Below are 24,203 nucleotides of genomic sequence, written 5' to 3' on the forward strand. Positions count from 1 at the left end.
GCATTTTCTCATACTTCCTCAGTCCCACCTGTTACTACTTACTGTTAAATGCTAGTGTTACTTGTGATCCTTTTACCATCTCTTAGCCCTCTAACAAGGAGTATAATGTACTTCATGTAATTCTAATTATATCTCCACGATCAATTATCACTTGGCTTAGTCTTGGGACACCACTTCCAAATTGCAATGTACAGCAAAGAAGCTTTTATTTCTGCTTCTTTTATTGTTAATGCCATGAATGTTATTGCTCTGTGGATGTTTACTTGTCTAAATCTGTTGTACGTTTATGACTTTATGGTAGAGGTATGGCCTGATGGAAGTCCTCCTCGATTAGTTGAAGGCATGTTCGATAGATAACTCCAGAAGACCTAGGCCTGAGCGTTTGGAGGAAGATTTTAAAGCTCATGAACCATGAAGTCCACTGTATCAGATAGTCTAAGATGTCGCCACTTAATTATTTCGAGCTTTCTGTGCTATAAGATATACAAAGAATAGATTGGACACTAGTTGAGTTGGCCGACGATGGTGATCAGACGATTGTTCAGATCTCGAGGCAGAGTTTCCAAGTGCTGGTTGGTGTGGGGTAGGGACCGTGACGGTTGGCGACACTCGCCAATGGTCGGACGGCGATGGAGACGTGATAATGGTCTGACGAGTGACGCCAGTGTTGGGAGGCGACTTTGGAGCGGGCAATATAGGCTGGAGGGCTGGACACGGCCCACTTACTGGTTTGATCTTTTGGATTTGGGTACTGCATGTGGGCCCGTTGTGGGTTGAAGATTGGGTTGGGACTCAATTTTTTTGGGCCCTCAGTTAGGTTTTATTTTATTTAATGTTTTTGTTTATTTATGTCTTTTAGTACTATTGCGCTTTATGCGAGTAATAAGTCTCTATATTTGTTGTGTAGGGCTAGTCAGGCTATGTGCATGTGTGTGCACTCAGAGTGTCTTGTATGCTCTAGGTAAACGGCGAGTTTCTTGCTTCGTCAAATGGTTGTTAACGCATAGTGACAGATTGAAGCTAAATGTCATCGGATTTATCCTCCGACGGCAACATAGTAGAAAAGCTGTGTTTTTGGTGATTATGCTACGTTGTAATCAAATTACATATCGAGTTATCTTTTCGTTATGTCACCACTATGTCAGAGCAAATAGAGTAGCCTGTAAAGCACTCTTTGCTAGTTGGTGCCAGACTGCTAGGTTGAATACATTTAGAGAAAAATTCATCTACCGTCCCCAAACTATTCTGCCAAGGCCAATTTGATACCGGAACTCTCAAAAGTATTAATGTAATACCCAAACACCTAAATTGGCATCAACGTGATACTTCTGTCCAAAATTTCTGACGGCACCGTCTGTTTGCTGATGTGGCAAGCACGTGGGTCCAAAAAAAAAGTGAAATTACCAATTTACCCTTTTTTTTATTCTTTTTTTTCCTTTTCTTTTCATTTCTTTTTCTTCCTTCTTCTTCTTCTTCTTCTTAGGGTTTCGTGGTGCCAAGCAGCTTGGGGCTGAAGCTCCAAATCGAACCCGATACCAGTCGAAGAACTTGCTGGTGTCGTGATCAACGACCCGTCAGTGTAAATTGGGGCAGCCGAGTTGTTGAGCGAGACGAGGCGGTCAGCCGGAAGGTACCGTGAGAGAGTGGCCGTTGAGCAAGGTAGCGATCTTGGCGCCGAACGGGAGGGACTTGAGTGATCAAACAGGGAAAGCTACGGGAGGAGGTGGTTGGTGGAGTTGGGTTCGCCGGAATTTGGTGTGCAGCGAACCGGTGCCTTCTCTTGAATCTGTTTCTTTTCTTCGGCTTCGGTTTTGTTGGGCTGTTTGATTTTTCCTCAAATTGCAGGCGTTAATGCTTACTAATTTGGGTCTTGGTACAACGTCTCTCTCTCTCTCTCTCTCTCTCTCTTTTTCTGCAACTTTGGGCATTTTAATTTGTGATTTGTTTAGTTAGTTTCTCTATTTAAACTCAGTGGTTGAAGAATTCAGAGTTAAGAAGATGGTTGAAGATGTTAGAGTTGACAACATGGTTGAAGATGGTGGAGTAAAGATGGTTGAATTTGATCATAGAAATGGAGACAAAGCTTCGGGATTGAGTAGGGATGAAGATGATGAACTAGAGAAGGGTGAAGATGATCAAGATTATGATTTTTAAACTCTTGTTAAACTCTTGATTTGGACTCAAGATTGATTCATGAATCATTTTGCAATTTCTTCCAAAATGATCTCTTTCACTTAATTGCTACTCAGCCCTTTTCATTTCTTTTGGTTGTTGTTCCTATCATGTAACATCGTCGTTAATCCACAGGAGTGCGAGAGAGATGGATTTGTAGCAAGAATTGGAGAGGATCTCGGCGATGTTAGTGATGGTTTGGGCAGAGGAGAAGGAGAGGAGAGAGAAGAAGAAGCCATTTTTCTTTGATTTCTTGGGAGAGAGTCACCATCGTCGTCGGACTGGTCTTGGTTTAGAAGAAAATCCCAGACGAAGAAGAAGAAGAAATGAAAAGAAAAAAAAAATGAATTAACAAAAAAGGGTAAAAAGTCAATTTTGCCCTTCTTTTTTTTGCCCATGTGCTTGCCACGTCAACAAACAGACGGCGCCGTCAGAAATTTTAGACGGAAGTATCACGTTGATGCCAATTTAAGTCTTTAGGTATCACATTGATACTTTTGAGAGTTCAAGTATCAAATTAGCCTTAGTAGCATAGTTTGGGAACGTGGACTGAAATTTTCTCATACATTTATTTGGTAGAAACTTTTAATATCATTTAAGGACGTTCTCTAGATGCTTATGTTTAGGCTCAATGTCTCTCCTATATTCAACAATTTCATTAATTAAGACTTGAGGGTGGCCGAACCAGCCCTTTATTTAAAATATAAAAAAAAACAAAACATACAAAAGATGTTGATTAGATGCTCCTTATCCTAGAACAAACTACATGGGCACCTCATCCACCTGATTCTCTTGTAGGGCATTTCACAGAAGTAAACACACACCAATATGCTCAAGCTAGGTGGTTCTTAAGTATCAATAATGATGTAATTAATGCGTTGAGTTGCTGCCTTATATTTCTCAGTATAAGGAACCAGTGTACATGTCCGGCCTGAAGTCTCCAGATTGGAGAGTTGATTGTACGTTTCTTTTATATGTTAGTTTCCTCTTTGGGTAATAAAGCCCGTAGTCCAAGTGTCTTCTAGTTGTTCAACCTCATGTAACATAGATGATTAACAATTGGGAAAAATTCACCAACGGTGTCTGGACACTTAGGAGACTTTCAGAATGATACCTGAACTTACAAAGTTATCAATGTGATACCTGGACTCATTTTTTCATATCAACGTAGTACCTACGAACAGTTTCCGTCATGGTGCCGTTAAATTTTGCACGTACGATGCACGTGAGTCACTTAATGAAGATAAAAAGACCGATTTACCCTCAAAAATTTTTGAAAAAATTCACCAATGGTGTCTGGACACTTACGAGACTTTCAAAATGATACCTAAACTTACAAAGTTATCAATGTGATACCTGGACTCATTTTTTCATACCAACGTCGTACCTACGACCAATTTCTGTCACGGAGCCGTTAAATTTTGCACTTGCGATGCACGTGAGTCACTTAATGAAGACAAAAAGACCGATTTACCCTCAAAAGTTTTTTTTTCCTTTTCTTTTCTTTCTTTCTTTATTATTCTTCTTCTTCTTCTTCTTTTTCGGATTCTTTATGCTCTCCTTCTCTCCTTGCCAACACCACTGCTTTCGGAGAACCCACCATCGAATATGCAGGAAGAAAAATGGGGGAGAGCCACAACCTCCACTACCGCGCAATGATGTCGTCCTCCACTGCTTCTTGATTGGGTTTGGGGATAAGGATTGCTTCTTCCTCCACCGCTAGCGAAATCGTGGAGTCTCGAGGCCACATTCTAAGGGCCACCGGCCAGAAGGACCGCCACAGCAAGGTCTGCACCGCCAAAGGCCCCAGGGACCACCCCTTCAGGCTTGTCGCCCACATCGCCATTCAATTCTACGACGTGCAAGACTGGCTCGGATACGACCGGCCCAGCATGGCCGTCGATTGGCTCATCAAGAAAGCCAAGGCCGTAATAGACGAGCTGCCGTCGTGGAACCCGAACTCAATTTCTGTTCAGACAACATCTTCTCCGATTGTGTCGATATCTGCCTCACAAGACATGCAGAACATGAGCCTCCATTTCTCGATGGTGGAGGCTCCAAGTTCTTTGTTTGCTAATAGGCGAGGCGCAATGGTGGGCAGTAGCAGAGTGGCGGAGCTGGTGAATCAGAACAGCTCGAATTTTCTGTAGATGAGGATGGTGTGGAGGCCGAAGTTAATGTTAATCTTTGTTTGCCTACAATTGCCTCTGATTGAAGTTGGGCTAGAGGCCGAAGTTGTCAGCTAGACCGGTGAAGTTGCAGGTGAGGATGTTGTGGAGGTGGTGTTGCATGTCGGGAACGACGGAGAGGATGGCGGGGTGGGATTGGAGCTGTGATTTGAGAGTGGAGGGCTGGCAGGGTCTGTGTTTCTGATCAATGGTGTATAAAAAGGAGTCGGAGGAGAGAACAAGAGTGGTGGTGGCTAAGTCGTCGGCGGTGGGGATGAACTCGGAGTGAGCAGCGAAGCCTCAACGCACAATTTCAATTTGCTGTAAGATTTGAAGTGGGAGGAACCAGAAGCATTTGCGGTGCATGAAGGTGGATTGAGAGGCAACAGCGGTGTTTGATCTGCGATCGGCAGTAGGAATCAGCCGAGCAAGATGATTTGAATCTTCATGATTCAAATCAGGGGAAGAAGAAAACAAAAAGAAGAAGAAGAAAGAAAGAAAGAAAGAAGAATAAAGAAAGAAAGAAAGAAAGAAAGAAAAGAAAGAAAAAAAAAAACTTTTGAGGGTAAATCGGTCTTTTTGTCTTCATCAAGTTACTCATATGCAAAATTTAATGGCTCCGTGATGGAAATTGGTCGTAGGTACGACGTTGATGCGAAAAAATGAGTCCAGGTATCACATTGATAACTTTGTAAGTTCAGGTATCATTCTGATAGTCCCGTAAGTGTCCAGACACCGTTGGTGAATTATTTCCTAAAACAAACTGAGGGCAGAATGTCTTTTTTGCCCTCATTTTTGGGCTCACGTGCTCACAGTTGGCGAAAACGTGACAGAAGTTCGCCAGAGGTACGACGATAATACGAAAAGTAAAGTTTAGGTATCACATTGATAACACTCAGAGTTTAGGTATCATTCTGAAAGTCACCCAAGTGTCCAGACACCGTTGATGAATTTTTCCCTTAACAATTATCTGATCAATATAGGTTTTTCTCTCGGTTTGAAAACATTCTTGGATCCCCTATGTTTTTTCTTTTTACATTGCAGTCTTGGTAGGAAATGCTTTTGCTCTGGAATTACTTTTATTGGAACCGCACATTTTTCTCATTCAAATTTCAACTGCTTACTATAAAAGCAAACAGAGTGGAGGTGCTTTTTTAGAAAACAGTAAAAAGTGTTTCTACAGTCCAAAAAACACCAATGAGTTTTGCTTAAGATGCTACCAAGAGTGCTTCTAAGTAGTTCTAAAAGCACTGTCATACATAACAATTGCCCATTTGAGATGGCGATGGTGATTCGCAAAGCTCGGATTAAACAACAGAGGGATATATAGTTCTTACGTTCACTTCAAGGGTGAACCTGCTCGTTCCTCCACTTTGAGCAACGGATCTGGTCACCTCATATTTTACTCATTGTTTCTGTTGGTTTCTCCAGTGTAGCCTGACAAAATGTGGTACCCGCTGATGGATACAAGGATGACTCCAAGTCCCTGTCAAAGGAAATACACAATGTCAGACGTGCAGACCAAACTGGTCGATCTATGTCTCTCCGATGTTTAAGTAAGGCTATGAATGTAAATTGACAGAGTAACACTAAGAGACAAGAAGTTAATACCCTTCATGGAGGTGGTTGAGCTGACTTATATATTCTCAACAAGGGAAGAGGTTTCCCTTTTCTTCGATGTGAGATGTGGTCCTCCGAGATTGTAGGTTCTGATGCAGGCTCTGGTGCCTACTGTGTCTGTAGCCAAGTGTGAGCATAAGTTAGACATGTCTCATAAGAATCCTTTATCATTTGATTGTTATAGGTAGTTTCATATAAACATAATGGCATTAAAAAGTAAGCCAAGTGTTTTTCCTTGACGTACTGTACTGTTTTTTTCTTTTGCTTTTAACTGGTGATCCATCTCGCTTGCCAACATTTCAGGAATTGCTGGAAAAGCTTAAACCATTTCAAAGCAGCGTGTTCTGTCTCTGGAGATAACGTCCAAAAGGAATTGCAGACCAGCAGTGGTTTCGCTGCTTCATTTACCAATAGCAGATGAAGCAGCATTTTCTGATACTTCCACAGTTCCAGCTGGAACTGAAAAATGCTACTGGTAGCTATGATACTATCACTTTCTCTCAGCCGTATAAGTAAACATGCATATAATATGCTTTATGTAATGCAATTATATCTCCACGATCTGGCGGTATTCAAACAAATTAACATCACTTGGCCAGTGTTAGCAAATTGCAATGTACAAAAAAGCAGCTTTTTTTGCTTGGTTATATTGTGAATGCCATGGATGTTATTATTCTCGGACTGTTTAGGGTGAAGGTATGGCCTGATGAAAGTGTTCCTCCGGTAGTTGAAGACATGTTCTATAGCAGTTGATCTACAACTCAGGAATGCCTAGAACGTACTGACCATGTGCACGACGATTTAAAGCTCATGAATCGTAAAAGTTCAATACATGGGATGCTCGGGAAGATGTTTGTTAATTATTCTCGAGCTTCCTGTGCCTCGGAGATGCACAAACAATGTTGACTAGGTAATGCTCCTTTCACAGAACTAAAAACACTATTCTACACCAGTTCAACTCACCAATACATCTGCTCAAGGTAGCTGGTTGCTTAAGATCACAAAATGTAGTACTCAAGTATTCATGTGTCGGTTTACTGCCTTGTGTTGTTCAGTGAAAGGGACAAAGCGTAGATGTCCAAAAGTTTCCAGAATGGAGAGCTTGTTATCCTTATCTATTTAATTTGTAAAGTTCTTGTGTGTGTGATAAAGTATGTAAGTAATCCAGTACTCTCTTGTAGTTGCTCAACTTTTTGTGACATGACAATTATCTGATCATTATATGAAGTGTGGATATATTATATTCTTGGATCACATGCATGTCTGCGTATAGCTTAGTGTGTTTGTAGAAAGTGATTTAATTTGCTGCGAATCATTTTCGTTAGAAGTACATACTTTCCTTTTTCTAATTAATTACAAGTGTCTAATGCAAAAGTAGTAGGAACGCTTCGTTGAAAAACACACTATAAAACGGTTCCATAATCAACACAGACTATCTTTGTTAAAGATGCTACTCAAAGTGCTTTGGGCAGTTTTTTAGGATTGATTTTGTTGATTTTTCCAAGAAGTACCCCAAAACCCTACAGTTTTTTTTTTTTTTTTCCTGATAAGAAAAACCCAAACCCCTACAGTTTGCCTACCCCTTGTATTGATTTGTTGCTGTAAGTGGTAAGTTTTTTTAGGCAGGTAGGTTAGGTATTCACACTACCCAGTTACAGAGCCAATTAGGGTTCACTTTCCTAGCTTTCTGGGCTAACATTTCATCAGAATTGTACATTATCCTTGGGCTGGATGGAACCCAGAACCTGCTACTTGTCCTAATCTGGCTATTTGTCCCATATAGTTGGATGTTTCAATCTGATGAATGGCTCAAGATTTGAGATGGTGATGTTGGATACCTTATTTTGTGGTTATTATTCTCAAAAGTAATTCATAAATCCAGCCAGCGCATGAATAATAACAATGGACATATGAACAAACACAATGAAGAAGAAAAATAATGGGGAAAATCAAAATCAAGTTGTGATAAGTTGAAATAGATAAAATGATTAAGTCAACTTGATAGGACAGTATGAGTTATAATATGCTGGGTTAGGTACATATATGAGATGGATAAGGTTATTTTAGAGTATGGTGTCTCTTGTATTTTAATGTAAAAGTTTAGCTGATGGTAACAATGGAAGTGTCACTACTGACTAATGTAAGTAAAGTATTATGATTATTGTCCCAAACAATTATATACAATTATATTTGTTATAGAAAAGAGAACAAGAAGACATGAGTATGCTCATTGTCCCCTTCACTCCAAAAATTGTGTGCTTGCACGTCCATTTTCATGTTGTGTACGCAATCTAAGTTTGAAGTTCTAATGAGATGAAATTTTGCTCTAGAATTAAAGATGAGTCAAGCGAAGCAACTCACTTCTTGCTTCTAAATCCGAAATTGTCACCTGAGGAACCACCGGAAAGTCACAAATTATTTATGTCCTCACACAATCATTTAATTTTAAAAATCGATAATAATCATGACAATCATCTAAACTAATATTGACTTTTCTGAAACATTAATAGTAACCAAAGACAATTAGCGTTAATGTGTTTTGAAATCGGCAAATCACTCAAGAGTAATTAGCGAAAATTCTCATTCATTTTTTATTCATGTATTAAAAGGCAAAAAAAATAAGTATTAAAAGCAGTTGTAAAAGTTTTACAACTGTTGAGTGCTCTCTCACATTTGCAGGTGATTGTCATCTCTGTTGACAATTACAGCCACTAAATATTGTACTAATGACCGATAATTACTGTTTATGGCCGTATATTAGCATAATTAGATCAATGTTCTACATTTACGTTCTTTAGAGCATATTTAGTAAACTCTCTATTTTGGCTCATTAACTATTTTGGAGAGCATGTTTAGCTTTTTATATATTTTAGCAGTTGCACCAGACTCCTAAGTGGCTTTCTATTATAACTTTTAGCTATCTCGCTCCTAAATATAGCGAGATGAGGCTCTCTATAATTTAAAACATTCATTTTAAGTTATTTTATGTAATTTATAAATACATTTAAACTATTTAATCTTTATTTAGAAAATAATATAATTTCAAAACTAGCTAAAATAGAGAGCATTGACGCAAACATATTTCTAAAGTGACTAGCTAAAATGACTTTTTAGCTATTTTGGCTAAAATTTGACTCAAAAATGGCTAGCATTGCTAAAGATGCTCTTAGCAGACTCTCTATTTTGGCTCCTAAGCTATTTTGGAGAACATGTTTAGCTTTTTATCTATTTTAGCAGCTGCACCAGACTCTTAAGTGACTCTTCATTATAACTTTTAACTATCTCGTTCCTAAATATAGAGAGTGAGATGAGGCTCTCTACAATTTAAAACATTCATTTTAAGTTATTTTGTGTAATTTATAAATAAATTTAAACTATTTATTATTCATTTAAAAAATAATATAAATTTAAAATTAGCCAAAATAGAGAGCACTGATGCAGACATATTTCTAAAGTGGCTAGCTAAAATGACTTTTTAGCTATTTTGACTAAAATTTAACCCAAAATGGCTAGCATTTTTAACAAACTCTCTATTTTAACTCCTTATCTATTTTGAATAGCATGTTTAACTTTTTATATATTTTAGTAGGTGTACGGTATACCAGACTACTAAGATTATAAAGACAAGAAAGAGATAAATACAAGACAAAATAATTGTTGCTGATATAAAAAAATCTTCTCATACACCAACAATTGATAATTATCGAGAATAGTCTATTACACAAAAGCGCAAAAAAAAAAAAAAAAAAAGTTGTCTGTGGTATAAGAAAAGAGAAAACAAAAAATCAATAATGCAAACTCTAAGAAAAGCAAAAGTCAACACTCAATTAGTGCTTATGTGTCTTCTCTTCATCCTCAATTTATTCCATACGTTCAAGAACTTTCATGGCTTTCCTTTAGACTTGATAAAAAAAAAAAAGGGAAGAGACTGCTTCAACCAAAAAATTCTTGTCCAATTATGGAATATTTCTTTCTAGATTTAGTTTCCTATTCAGTCAAAAACCAAACTGATTAGACAGTTTTTGGACCACAAAAAGGATGCACATTTTTCTTGTGATATGTATGAACTATGAAGCAAAGCCATCAGCTTAGGAATAGCTCGCAACCTAACCTCATCTCACCCTTTATAATATATAGTTTTGTTATAACATTTAATGCCTTAAGAGAGCCAAGGGCAAAATGATAAAATCCCGGAGTATGTCTGAACTATGAGTTTGATCAAAATTAGAGAAAGAAAGTCTTACGATAACCACCAGCGAGAGACTGATATCCTTTTCTTCTTTTTTTTAATTTGAAGGCTAATATCACTTCATTATTCATTTAAACTAGCTCCTTAACATGTGCGAATTGGCTTTTATTTTTTTAAATAAAAAAAATTACAGCAAATTCTCTCCTAATTTTAGGGAAACTTTTTTTTTTTCATGGGAGGTATTGCAAGTTTTTCAAATATGATATAGTATATTGACTATCTTATCCTCATATAGAAATAATTTATTTATTAATATTTATATTAATAAGGACATATATGGTAGTTAAAAAATTTAATCATTCCCTTAAGAATTGACTTAATTATATAAGATGAAAAAAAAAATAGAGAAAAAAAGTCTTGCACAAATTTGGACATTCCCCACTTGGAATTTATCTATGATGTATGAATTTTTTGCATGAAAACTCCAAAAAAGAAGAAGAATAGGGAGTGGTACAGTTGAAAAGAGGAGTGGAATTAGAAAAATTAGTGGGGGTGCCTTTAACCGGGTTGAAAAAAAAGGCTGCTTGAGAGGCTCAACCCAACATTAAGCGTGGAGAGCACGCTCTTCGCTGATTGGTCTAGTAAATGAAATTCCAGAACCATCGTTGGTTGTCACACCCCACGCCCACTGTTGAGCGCGTGACCCAATGATTTGGAGAGTGCAGCCTATAAATAACTTCTGGTCTCAATGGTTGGATTCAGATGATGATGATGATGATAAAACTAGCAATATAGAGGAAACAGCAAACCGCCCAAAAACAACAAGAAGAGAGAAAGAGAAGCAAAAACCTCTCTCTCTCTCTCTCTTTCTCTAAGAAAGCAAGAAGAAGAAGAAGAAAAAGAAAAGCAAAGTAATTGACTGCTCTAATTATCAGAGCAGCTAACAAAGTTCGAGTCTTGGAGATTATATTCATCAATCTCTGACTCCCTGTCATATCAATTTCAACCCCCTCACACCCTATACTTTTGGTTTTAACTCTCATCATCTGGGCACCCGTCATTTTCTCTACTTTAATTGGTTGGATCAGAGTGGGAGTTAAAAACAGAGGAGAAGAGAAAAAGAGAGAGAGAGAGAGAAAGACCCATGAATCCTCTTCTTCTTGTTTTTGCTGTGCTGCTCATATTTCCATTTTCGACCCAACACTGAGGGTTAGTTTGTGTCTATTGGTTCAAAGTTAGAAACTTGATAATGGACACTCCGCCGCCGCCGCCGGAGGAGCTGCTGAAGAAGATCCAGGTGCTGGAGGAGGGTCAGGAGCACCTGAAGCAGGAGATGTCCAAGCTCCGGAACAACTCCGATGCTAAGTCCGAGCACCCGAGGGCCCACTCGGTCTCGCCGCAGCGGTCCAGATTCTCGTCTTTGCCCAAGAGGAGAGTCGCCGGGGGCGGCGCCGTAGCTGGAGCCGACGCGGTGGGTTGGAAGAGAGGGTCTACTTCGTTTCGGCATTCTTCGCCGCTGCAGAGGGAGAGCCGCAGCCATGATCCTCCGACTGGCGGCAGCGGCCGCGCCGGCGATGATTTTAGAGGTGGAGGTGGTAGCGGGCCGTCGGCGGTGAACTTTACTGATAGGCAGTATCTGAATATATTGCAGTCCATTGGGCAGGCAGTGCATATTTTTGATCCCCAGGGTCGTATAATTTACTGGTGAGTTGTTTAAATCCAAGTCTTGGTTTTGCAGATTTTTTTTTTTTTTTCCTTTTTCTTTCGGTAACTTTTTGGATTGTTGTCTTTGCAAATGTGCAATGGTGGTGGTTTTGAATTGAGTTTGACTATGTCTATGGGTTGTGGTTGTCAAATCGGGTTGGTAGTGGAACTAGGAGTTTTCCTGACCAATACGGCCCAACATTTGACTTGTTTATGCATGAAACTTGTGTGTTTGAAAGTGGGATAATTGAAATTTGCAGGAACAAAACAGCTGAAGCTATGTATGGTTATTCAGCGGCAGAGGCCCTGGGACGGGATCCCATTGAGTTCTTAACAGATCCCCAGGACCATGTTGTAGGACATAATATAATCCAAAGAGTCACCAAGGGGGAGAGCTGGACAGGGCACTTCCCTGTCAAGAACAAAAAGGGGGAGAGATTTTCAGCTACTATAACGAATACTCCATTCTATGATGATGATGGCACTTTTATTGGGGTTATTTGTGTGTCAAGTGATACCAAGCCATTTCAAGAAATGAGGACGCACCCTGAACCAGATTCAAGCTTCAGTCGTACTAAAGCTACTGTTACAACTAAACTTGGTCTTGATCCTCAGCAGCCTCTGCAAACTGCAATTGCATCAAAAATTACAAATTTGGTTAGTCTGATAGTTTTCCATGTTCCTGAAATTTATTATTGCATGGTGTACCTTGAGTATTGATTGTTATAGTCATGAAACAGGCATCCAAGATGAGCAACAAAGTCAAGTCGAAAATTCGGGCAGGAGAAAACTATATGGATCGGGAAGGTGTGAGTGTAGATAGTCATCATTCTGATCATGGTTCGGACTATGACCATCGGGAGGATGCAAATTCAAGTGGGGCTAGCACACCTAGAGGAGATATAGCCCCATCTCCTTTTGGTGTGTTTTCCCAGATGGATGAAAAGTCTCCAGGAAAACCTTCCAGAGATTCTGGCGATGAGAGTGAAGGAAAACCGCCAATGCACAAGGTAATATCCTCAAAGGCAGAAGCATGGATTGGTAAGAAAGGGATAACTTGGCCATGGAAAGGAAATGAGCGAGAAGGATCGGAGGTTAAGACCCCTCGTTTTCTTTGGCCTTGGTTGCAAAATGATCAAGAGAATGATCCAGTTCCTCAGAAGAATAATTGTGGTTTAAAACCTGACAATTACGCGACTGAAAGTAATCGACATGCAACTAATGAGGCTTCAGGATCCTGGACCTCCTCATTTAATGTTAACAGCACAAGCAGTGCCAGCAGCTGTGGAAGCACCAGCAGTACTGTGAATAAGGTAGACGTGGACACTGATTGCTTGGATTACGAAATCTTGTGGGAAGACTTGATGATTGGAGAACAGATTGGGCAAGGTAATCAACTCTTAAGTGACCAGTGCATGCTGGTGATCATAGTATTCTTGTGAAGTATTGATATTTTTCATTTCTAGACACCAAAGCATTTGTCCAATAGTCCAAAGGTGTTAAAATGAATCCTCCAAAATGTATTTGATCTTTCCTAAATCAACCATTGTTTTCACGGATCATTATTTACACTGGTTATTGGGACATTTTTGATATCCAGAAATGTCCATCTATGGTCATTCATCTACAGGTCACCTAATAGTCATTTTGCAGTAGCTGCAGAATTGGTCATCTTGACCAAATATAGTCTCTTTGTCTTTTAGTTTATTCTTGACTTTTGCTAGGTTTCTGATATATTTTTTCTGTTTGTCTCCTGTCTGCAGGTTCATGTGGAACTGTATACCATGGTCTGTGGTACGGATCAGTATGTTCTTTTGCTCTTTCTATAGCTAACTTCAAATTTATGTGGGTACACAAAAATATAATTTCTGACTTGACCAAAAGTTATAAGTTGAAGCGAATCATTTTCAATTACCTTGTTGAAGACAAAATGTAGTTTGGTTTGCAACCAGTCCTGCTTAGCAGAAACACTGCTCCTAAACTGTCTTGCTTCAACCAAAAATAAATAAATTGTCATGCTAAACATAGAGTTTTTATGTCAACAACTTATGGATATAGTGTGAAATTGGATGAAAATGTCAAGTATATTTTCAAAGTCTATTGTATGTGTGTTTGCAGTACAAAGTGAACTCTTTCTCAATATATGAACATGTGTCAGAGTAATGGTGCATTGTGGGATCTGTGTTCTGCTCTAATTATCTTTGCTATTACAGGATGTTGCTGTCAAGGTATTCTCCAGGCAAGAATATTCAGAAGATGTGATACTTTCCTTCAGACAAGAGGTGTGCTTCTTAGCTGCTCAATGTTGAAATATGTACTTGTGAAGTAGATCAGAATTTGACTGGAAAGTTTCGAAATATACCCGATGAAGATTTCTCTTCATGAGTGTGGGATTAAGTAATGCACATCTTATATCTCACAAGGAACTTGTGGCTGTGGAAATCTTGACTACACCATATCATACTGTTATAAAACTTTCCTATAAGATTCTTTGTATTGGTTCTATTATTAGTTTTGTAAATGCTGATGTCACATTGTGGTGTTCTTTATGAAGGTATCTCTTATGAAAAGGCTTCGACATCCAAATGTTCTGCTTTTCATGGGAGCTGTGACTTCTCCCGAGCGTCTTTGCATCGTAACAGAGTTCCTCCCACGGTCTGTTTTCAACTTTTCTTTCCAAAAGCTCTTTATATGCCAGTGTTTGTAATCTATGTTTCTAGTTTTGACCAATAACAATAATTAATATATTACTTACTTTCTTGTAAAGTACTTCTTGGGCTTACAAAATTTCTCTTAATGCAGTGGAAGTTTGTTTCGGTTACTACAAAGAAGCACAGCAAAACTAGATTGGAGACGACGTGTTCATATGGCTCTGGATATAGTGAGTTATTAAACTCCCCAGTCCCCTGAGAAACAAAAAGAAGAAAAAGAACAAAGATGATTATGATGTTTGTTTTACATTGTTTGTTTCAAAATCTCTCTCTCTCTCTCTCTCTCTCTCTCTCTCTCTCTCTCTCTCTCTCTCTCTCTCTCTCTCTCTCTCTCTCTCCCTCTCCCTCTCCCTCCCTCCCTCCCCAGTCCCCTGAGAAACAAAAAGAAGAAAAAGAACAAAGATGATTATGATGTTTGTTTTACATTGTTTGTTTCAAAATCTCTCTCTCTCTCCCTCCCTCCCTCCCATAAACATGGGTCTTAGAATTTTATCCACTCTGCCATGTGGGCTTAAAAATTGTGTGCATCTGGGGGTTGGATAAATATCCACGACATTGGTCCATGCCTGGATCATCATCATTTTGTTATTGTGCACTTATCAATTGTTTCTTTTCCTTCCTCAGGCACGAGGCATGAATTATCTTCATCATTTCAACCCTCCAATCATCCATCGAGATCTGAAGTCTTCAAATCTCCTAGTTGATAAGAACTGGACTGTCAAGGTCTGCCATTGGTTATGTTTTTGTTTCCCACCGTTTGATGTTTTGTTGTCCATTTTGTTTTTTTCGTTTTCTTCAGATTCTGTGGCATTTATATGAAGTTAAAGCTTGACGCTTAATTTATCTGACCAGGTTGGTGATTTTGGTCTTTCACGTCTAAAGCATGAAACATTTCTCACAACCAAGACTGGGAGGGGAACGGTATTTTAACTGGCATTCACTACTTCCTCCTTATTAAAGAAATTTATTGGTTACAATTTATTTTATTTTATTTTTCCGGAAAGGCAGATGTAATATATGACGCCAAAATTTTGAAGTCTGTCATTTTTCTGTTTTGCAGCCCCAATGGATGGCACCAGAAGTTCTACGCAATGAACCCTCAGATGAGAAGTATGTTTCAATTGTTCATTAGGATTTAGTGTCTTTATCCCTTCTGATTTCTCCAAACTACATTTACATATTCTAAGTGCTATGTATAGGTCGGATGTATATAGCTACGGAGTGATATTGTGGGAGCTTGTTACTGAAAAGATCCCTTGGGATAATCTAAACTCAATGCAGGTATTGTTTTCTTTTGAAAATATATCAAGGCACTATTGAAAAAAATTAAAAAAAGTATTTGACAGCATTTCTGTGATATATGTTTTTCTCTTTGGTCTGAACGTTTCTGTGATAGATGAAAAATTTGTAATACTTATTACTTTCTCGTGATATTTGATTTTTGAACAATGCAGTTGTTGAATCTTTGATTTAATATATCTTTGGTTTCAACATTGTTTATATTTTTGTCTAAAGAAATGAACCGAGCCTTTTTAGTGTAATCTTTTGGTCTTTTCATTTCTTTTTTTAGTGATAACTAGAGGGCTATGACATGTGCACATATGAACAACAGTTCGTTTAGGATACTTGCAGGTGATTGGAGCTGTAGGGTTCATGAACCAAAGACTAGAGATCCCAAAAGATGTTGACCCGCAGTGGATTTCTTTAATTGAGAGCTGCTGGCAAAGGTAGAATTCTTTCCGTACTTCTTAATTGATTCTCCTTTGATGGATCCAACCTCTCAACTTGGATCAGTTTATATGAGATCACTTTCTAGAGGTCATGATGCTTATATACATTCCTAGTATAATTGCAAAGTTCCTACCCGTCTCTCTGCATTACATATGCTGATGGGTGCATATCTTGATGTTATTAGTTGCACTACCCTGTTTTCTAGCCAGCATTAGCCTAAAAGTGGTTTGCATTACCATCATCATTCTATTTCGCCAAGTGCAATAGTTGTACTTGTTAGGTTTGTGTATATCATATATCTCATACGAATTTCAGATGTCATTGTGGATAGAACGTAGAATGATTTTCTATCATTTGATAGCCAATGTGGTTTGGCATTTGTTGGGTCATATGATTGCATCTATTCAACTTTGGTAAAACTGCTAATGTGCTAACTTCAATTTCATCATAACCAGTGATCCCGCTAGCCGGCCAACATTTCAAGAGCTGCTGGAAAAGCTTCGAGATCTGCAGAGACAATACGCTCTTCAATTCCAAGCAGCGCGGTCCGCCGTAAGTGATAGCACCCAAAAAGAACTGTAGACCACCAAGCTTACTCTGTGTATAGGATTTCATTGCTTCGTTTACCACATTGGGGATGAAGATGAAGCAGGCCACAAATTGAGCAATTTGCATTTGTTAATGGCAAGTGGTGTTGGCAGCCAAGGATAGCCACAGAGGGCCTTGTGGTATTGGAACCACAAAATTCAAAGTGAGATGGATAGTTGTGAGCTACCTAACTTTAGATGGTGATGGGTTGGTTGTGTGATGCTTGTTTGTTCACTGACATAAAATTTTATCTTCAAAGTACAGGGAGTCATGTCTGTTTGGATCTCATGTCACCCCATTTTGTTATTTTATATGATGGGAAAGTTTCAGCACCACGTAGACAAAATTGTTGTACAAAGGGGAGAGAAGAAAATACTTCACAGTTAGTATTCATTTGAGTAAATATAGTGATCAATCTTTTGCTTATTTACCCTTTGTTCTATTTCTAGTCATTTTAGGATGTCCACTTTGGTCTTATTGTTCTCTTTGGATCTAATAGCTGAAAATTCAATTGCTTTAGTTGGTCTTTGTATGACATGCTTTCGGAGCTGGCAGTGAACTTTGGTGAAGGTGAGTGGGTTATCTTTACAGACCATTACTCCCATGTGAGTCAAATGATCTAATCCATTGGATGAACATGTAGTGGATATCGGATATTGATGTGACATACTATTTGAGGCAAAACTGAAAGTGAATGGAACTCTTGGATTTTCCTTCTTAATGCTACTGCTATGCTTATGTCTAAAACAGGGATTTAGAATTCAATAAATATGCTCATCATTTGATAGCCAGTGTGTTGTTTGAAGTGACATGCTTATGAGTACACCGTCTTAACCAAAGATCCAGACTCAAACCTAACATCGGGTTTGGCCGAGCTAAGAAGGCAATGATAACAGGCAATAAGATAGGGCAGGAACAAACTTTCCGTGCAGAAATCTTGTGGCTAAAGGGAGCTGTTAGGAATCTGTTAAATTGAAATCAAAGATCATCATTGGCTATTAAAAAGCTGAAATGAATCTGTTAAATTGACAGATCCAAAAGAATACTCGAAGCCGTGAAGACCAAGCATTGCATATATCATCAGTGCAGCAACGTTCGATATCCAAACAGCATTCAGCAATCAAACTTGAAAAGCTCAATTCACACAAAACAGTGTACCTTGAAGCCAAACATGCCAAGACCAAGAATTGCATATATCATGAGTACAACAACATATTTTGCGACTGACCACCTCTGAATATCCGATGACATTAGCAATCAAAACTTGAAAAAAACTCAAATTATCCTTGCAACACACATTTATATTTCCCTAAAGCCGCCAATAGGCAGTATTTCTAGTGAAGCAAGTGCCTAATGGCAGCAACAGCATCACCTTTGTGCTCCCTCAATGTCCTCTCAGCAACCAACTTGTCCAGCTCTAGTTCATTTGCAATTATCTCAACGTCGCGTGGATTGATCTTCACAGTAGCCAATTCTTTCTCCCTGAAATTTGTAACCAAGCATAGCCCTATATCATGCACAACCCAACTAGTGCTCATCATCTAGCAATTTAACATCTTTATACAACTTCGATCATATTAACAAGATTATGATACCTAATATTTATCGTCTTCGATCATACTACTACTCAGTAAAATTACAATTACGCACATATGACCAGCATAAGAATGAAATTCATCAAAAAAGAAAAGAAAAGAAAATAGTGAATTGAAATTGTGACCTCTTTCTCATGGCTTCCAAATCGGCTTCTGAGGTGGCAGCGATGGAAGCCATGGCCTCCTGGACTCGGGTGGAGTCGAGCTGGCGATCTTCGACGCGGTCAGTGAGCTTATCGAAGGCTTTGCTCTGTTGCTGCAAGTCCTTCGAGTCCTCGATCCTATCAATTCCTTCTTCTCCTGCGCCCTCCATTTTCAGATTTTGATTCTGCTTCTGCTTCTGCTTCTGGCCACAGAAAACCAACCCCCTTTTTTTTCTGTGAAATTGATAGAACCCTAGAATTTGCCCCCTTTCAGGAGAGACGTTCACAGTGGGCTATATAAACTAAAACGTTCGAAGGCCCAACAATCTGGTTTTGTTACAAGACAAAAGCCCAGTTCTCAATGGTTCTTTTTATATGACATTCGTGGGCTTGGTATGAGAATCATTCATAACTCTTTGTTTAGGCGTTTAGTTCAAGCCTAGGATATATAACATACACTACTAGCAAAATAACAACACACACGGATTTACTGTAGTTAAAAGCCACAGATATCCGTGTGAAATAGAAATACTGACAGAAATCCGTGTGAAATGAGTATAATGGGGCCCACAATAATTTATACAATAACAATTTCAACGAATATCCGTGTGAATAAACAACAGTCACAGATATCTGTGTAAAAACTAAAACATTTTCACACGGATATTTGTGTGAAAAACAATTCACACGGATGTCTATATGTATTATAAATTAGTTTATTTCGAAATCATTAATTTTTTATGTTATGTGAATTATGGAGGGACGGATTTCCGTTACAATAAGTATTTGATACAGATTTCTGTGTGAAATGAGTAATACACACGGATTTCCGTGTGAAAATGTTGACACAGTAATCCGTGTGAAAAAGCCAAAAATGAGACTACACACAGAAATCCGTGTGCATAAACAATAGTAACTGATGTCTGTGTAAAAATTAAAACATTTTCACACGGATATCTGTGTGAAAATAACAATTAGCTACAAAATTCCGTGTGAAAAAATATAGGTGTATATAAGGTTGACCATTTATTTGATATCGAAATAACGACGGATTGAGTTAATTTTTTTTACACAATATCTATTAATACACTATAAATAGATGGGTAATGTCAAATTTATTGATTTTCAATTTTGATTTATTGGTTCGCACCAAATTCTTATATGTCTACTAATGTGGTATAACTAGTTTATTAGTTGTCAAGAAAAGTATACATTTCATGAGCAACAATGTGGAGCAAATAGATTTTATCAAAATCGACCGTTGGATGTTGTCATGATTAGAATAAATAGTTATGGTCAAAATTTCAGCTATTTTTGTTATCGTTTAGGTCTCGATCTACTATATCAACCCTTAACCCTAAATACCACATAAAACTAATATGCTCATAACCGCTCATTCGCAACTTATTTTTTCGATCTGTCAGCTCTCATACTCTCATGAATATGAGGTATACCAAATAATGTAAAAATTTTGTAAAATTTATCTCCTCGTGGTTTAACTCCCCTTAGGGAAGTATCGGTGTATATAAGGTTAACCACTTTATTTGATATTGAAATAATGGCTTTAATTTGAGTTAATTTTTTTACACCATACCTATTAATACTCTATAAATAGATGGCTAATGTCAAATTTATTAATTTTCAATTTTTATTTTTTGGATTGCACAAAATTCTTATATGTCTACTAATGTGGTATAACTAGTTTATTAGTTATAATGAAAAGTATACCTTCCATAAGCAACAATGTGTAGGAAATAGATTTTATCAAAATCGACCGTTGGATGTTATCATGATAAGAATAAATGGTTATTTTCAAAATTTCAGCTATTTTCATCGTCGTTTGGGTTTCGATCTAGTAGGTCAACCTTAAACCTTAAATACTACATAAAACTAATATGCTCATAACCGCTCACTCGTAACGTATTTTTTTGATCTGTAAACTCTCATGCTCTCATGGGTAGAAGTTATATTAACTAATGTAAAAATTTCTGAAATTATATCTCCTCAAGGGTCGGCTCCCCTTAGGAAAGTAGAAGCATTTAAAGGGTTGACCGGTTTATTTCATGTCAAAATAACGGCGGATCGGGTTAATTTTTTCACACAATACCTATTAATACGCTATAAATAGACAGGTAATGCCAAATTTATTGATTTCCAGTTTCGAGTGTATAGATCGAACGAAATCCTTATGTGCCTACCAATGTTTAACTGGTTTATTAGTTATAATGAAAAGTATACATTCCATAAGCAACAATGCGTAGGAAATAGACTTTATCAAAATCGACCGTAGGATGTTATCATGATAAGAATAAATGATTGTGTTCAAAATTTCAGCTATTTTCGTCGTCGTTTGGGTTTCGATCTAGTAGGTCAATCATAAATCTTAAATAGTACATAAAACTAATATGCTCATAACCGCTCACTCATAAATTATTTTTTTGATCTGTAAACTCTCATGCTCTCATGTGTCGAAGCTATGTCAACTAATATAAAAATTTCTGAAATTTTATCTCCTCAAAGGTCGGCTCCCCTTAGGGGAGTAGAAGTGTTTAAAGGGTTGACCGATTTTTGGTATAGACATCTGTGTGAAATGAGTAATACACACGGATATTTGTGTGAAATGTTAACATGGAAATCCGTGTGAAAAGAACCATTAGCTACAGAATTCCGTGTGAAAAACTCTATTAGCTACAGAATTCCGTTACAATAAGTTTTTAATACAGAATTCTCTATGAAATGAGCGACACACGAATATCTGTGTGAAATATAGACACGGATATCTGTGTGAATAGAAAAATTAGCTACTAAATTATGTGTGAAAAAATAGAATAGAGACAGAATTCCGTGTAAACAATAATTAACATGACAGTTATATATTACCGAGATAAATACACACGAATATCAGTGGTAAATATATATGTATCTCACACGGATTTTTGTGGTAAATTTTTTCCCGCTCACTATTTTGGAACAAATTCAATTTCCCTCCCCTAGTAGTATTACACACGAATTTCCGTGGATTACTGAGCTACATAGACATGGATATCAGTAGCAAAGGATATATTTCACACGGATTTCTGTGGAAATTCCGCTTATAACCAGCAAATTGATCCAAATCTGAAGCAAATCGATCCATGTTTCAGCCTTTTTTTTTTTCTTGACTTAAAGCCCCCAAATCGAAGATAGGGTTCGATTTCTTTCTCAATTCTCAGTCTCTCTCTGCCTCTCTGTCGTTTTGAACCAAAACTGGAGGCTCCTTGCTCCCGTCTCTTTCTCTCAGTTTCTCTGCCTCTCTCTGCGGTCCGGCCGCACTATTCTCAGCGGCTCAACCTCTCTCCGACTGTCTAAGTCGCCGGTGACGCCTGGAGTCTTGGTTTGCTTCTTCGACTCCTCCTTTTTTTTTTTCTCCTTCACGTCTTCTCAGTTCTTCCTTCTGGTTCTCTGATGGGTGGCTGATTAGATCGAGTGAAACAGTGAGAGAAAGTACCCAGAAGCTGAAGAAGGAGAATGAAAAGGTTGGTGTTGTTTAGAGGAGCTGTGTTGTGGGTTGACTTTGCTTCCTGGAGGCAGCAAATGGTACTCTTCCTCACTAAAGTTTCTACTTTTTTGTTAATTCTCGTATATTATGCATATGTATCAGGGATTTTTGATGGGTTTTAGTTGGAATTTTCTTGTGTGTCAGTGTTATTGATGATCAAATTGGACTGTTTTTCATATTGTCTGCAACAAGTTTTGAACTTTGAGCAAAGAAATTGATGGGTTCTGGAAATTAGATATCTTTGGGAATGTTACATTTTCAAGCGTTACATACAGAAAGTATGGATTTTTGAGAATTTGTGAAATTTGTAATTGCCTAATTGGCTTGGAGATTGATTTATAAACGAATTTGAAATTTTTAGTTGGAACATAAGCTGTTTGATTCATGTCCCAGATGATTTAATTGGAGATTTGGAGTGAGAGTTTTATTTCTTGTTTTAGTTGTTGCTCAACTCTGCAGCTCTTACTGGGGCGCAGCGAGGACAGCTGCGGTCGGTGATGCAGGCGCAGGGGCGGTCTGGCCAGTGAGGCCGATCAAGCAGCAAAGCAGAAGACTTGGTTTGATTGCTGGGTTCTTCAAGCTCGGTGATTCTTTTAATCTCTTGTTAAGTTGCTGGGTATTGTATGAAACTGTGAATGTTAGAATGTAATCAGTGTTTGAAACTTTGAATGTTGATGGGTATTGTATGGACTGTTCTGTTTTGCAGCTTTTGCTTAATTGAATATTTGTCCATTTTGGATGGGAGTCATGGGACTTGATTAATTGAATTTGGCCTCAGTGAATCAGAATATAATCAATTGACACTTGACAGGTTGTATACTTGTATATTTGGCCGTTTTAGATGGGAGTCATGGGACTTGATTAGTTGATTATATGTTATAAAAATAAAATTAAAAACTAACAAAAATAATATAGAGACTTTATGTGCATGTCTGTTATATATCTCATGATGGTTCAATGGCTAAACTATAGAGACTTTTGATTAATTGTACTGGAATCATTAATATATAATTTTTTGTTAGTTGCAGAGAAAGGGGATTTGCTGACTGATGACATTCTGCCCATCTTGGATCTTTTTATGGTTCTACACAAGGTTATTAATTAGGTGTTAACACCTATTTTTGTTTTTCTTATTTGATACAAAAGAGCTAGCTTGTTGGCCCCAAGCAATTCAGATATGTTCATGTTTACAAAAAGTAAAATTTAGTTTCAAATAAGATACCAAATGATCCCAAAGTTAAGTTTCTATCTTCTGATCATGATCATTCTTGTAACCCTGTATGACTGTTTTCTTTGTTTGATGAAGATCTTTAAGCTCCTCAAGATCAACACTTGAGCAATCAAAGTGAACATAAACTGTGATGGGAAAGAAATTCCTTCAGAGAATTGAAGGTGTTTACCAAGTCAATATTGATGCTGAACAGCAGAGTCACAGTTTCAGGAGTCATAGACTCTGCCACTTTGATCAAGAAACTGCTATGAGCTGGGACACATTCTGCGATCCAAAACCAGGAGCAAAAGACCATCAATAATGAAGCAGTCAAGGCAAGTAAATGAAGCAATGCAGCACCAACAACCACAAATGATGTATCACAGGTTCCCATTCATTCCTCTAAGTACTGACAATTAATTACTACCCTACTATCGTGGTCCTAGTCCTAGTCCTGCCTCATATCCTTACTAGTGCTGAGCCTAATTACAGTGGTGATGGCCGGAAACATCATAAGTAAACTTAACTAGAGAAAAGTTTTAAGTGTGATTATAGTACTTATGGTTCATATTGCTGATATTAATATGTTAATGTTATCTGAGATGCGTGCTCAATAATTGCAGATATGTCCGACATGGATTTCCAGTTGGATGATGATGCCCTACCATCGATGCATGACAGCGTCAAATTTGTTTTTTGTAATCCAAGATTTTGCTATAAATGTAAAGAACATCTTGCTATGAATGTAAAGTTTTAATATTTTCGATTCAGTTGTGGATTTGTTCATTTTATAAGCAATATTTGAAGTATATTTATTATAGAAAAATAGGTTCA

General features: G+C 37.8%; 2 protein-coding genes and 1 long non-coding RNA gene across 9 annotated transcripts; 2 read left to right on the top strand and 1 right to left on the bottom strand.

The window, feature by feature from the left end:
- The first annotated feature begins 10,918 nt into the window (after positions 1-10,918).
- LOC112196981 (MAP kinase kinase MKK1/SSP32) lies at positions 10,919-17,313 on the top strand. 2 transcript variants are annotated; one of them, XR_002935491.2, is made up of 13 exons: positions 10,919-11,853; positions 12,114-12,510; positions 12,594-13,242; positions 13,617-13,657; positions 14,067-14,135; positions 14,408-14,508; positions 14,656-14,734; positions 15,189-15,287; positions 15,417-15,485; positions 15,625-15,674; positions 15,764-15,845; positions 16,186-16,291; positions 16,751-16,786. XR_002935491.2 is itself a non-coding variant. In XM_024337496.2 (13 exons), the coding sequence occupies exons 1-13, from the start codon at positions 11,399-11,401 to the stop codon at positions 16,875-16,877; spliced, it is 2,313 nt and encodes a 770-aa protein (XP_024193264.1). In that variant the 5' UTR covers positions 10,922-11,398; the 3' UTR covers positions 16,878-17,313. The 2 variants fall into 2 exon arrangements, 1 of the variants encoding a protein (XP_024193264.1); XM_024337496.2 differs by having other exon boundaries at positions 10,922-11,853; positions 16,197-16,291; positions 16,751-17,313.
- Positions 17,314-17,995: 682 nt separating this feature from the next.
- Positions 17,996-18,901, bottom strand: LOC112196982 (huntingtin-interacting protein K). Its single transcript, XM_024337497.2, has 2 exons — positions 18,604-18,901; positions 17,996-18,365 (listed from the first exon to the last, which is right to left on the bottom strand). The coding sequence occupies exons 1-2, from the start codon at positions 18,789-18,791 to the stop codon at positions 18,218-18,220; spliced, it is 336 nt and encodes a 111-aa protein (XP_024193265.1). The 5' UTR covers positions 18,792-18,901; the 3' UTR covers positions 17,996-18,217.
- A 2,822-nt stretch (positions 18,902-21,723) lies between these two features.
- On the top strand, positions 21,724-24,139 carry LOC112198334. 6 transcript variants are annotated; one of them, XR_002935944.2, is made up of 6 exons: positions 21,736-21,994; positions 22,082-22,197; positions 22,600-22,743; positions 23,182-23,252; positions 23,466-23,755; positions 23,993-24,139. It is a non-coding gene; the product is annotated as an uncharacterized LOC112198334 (long non-coding RNA). The 6 variants fall into 6 exon arrangements; XR_002935945.2 differs by having other exon boundaries at positions 23,188-23,252; XR_005809181.1 differs by having other exon boundaries at positions 21,733-21,994; positions 23,182-23,755.
- The last annotated feature ends 64 nt before the right edge of the window (positions 24,140-24,203 follow it).

This window comes from Rosa chinensis, chromosome 4, assembly GCF_002994745.2.
Source record: "Rosa chinensis cultivar Old Blush chromosome 4, RchiOBHm-V2, whole genome shotgun sequence".
NCBI classification, from domain to species: domain Eukaryota; kingdom Viridiplantae; phylum Streptophyta; class Magnoliopsida; order Rosales; family Rosaceae; genus Rosa; species Rosa chinensis.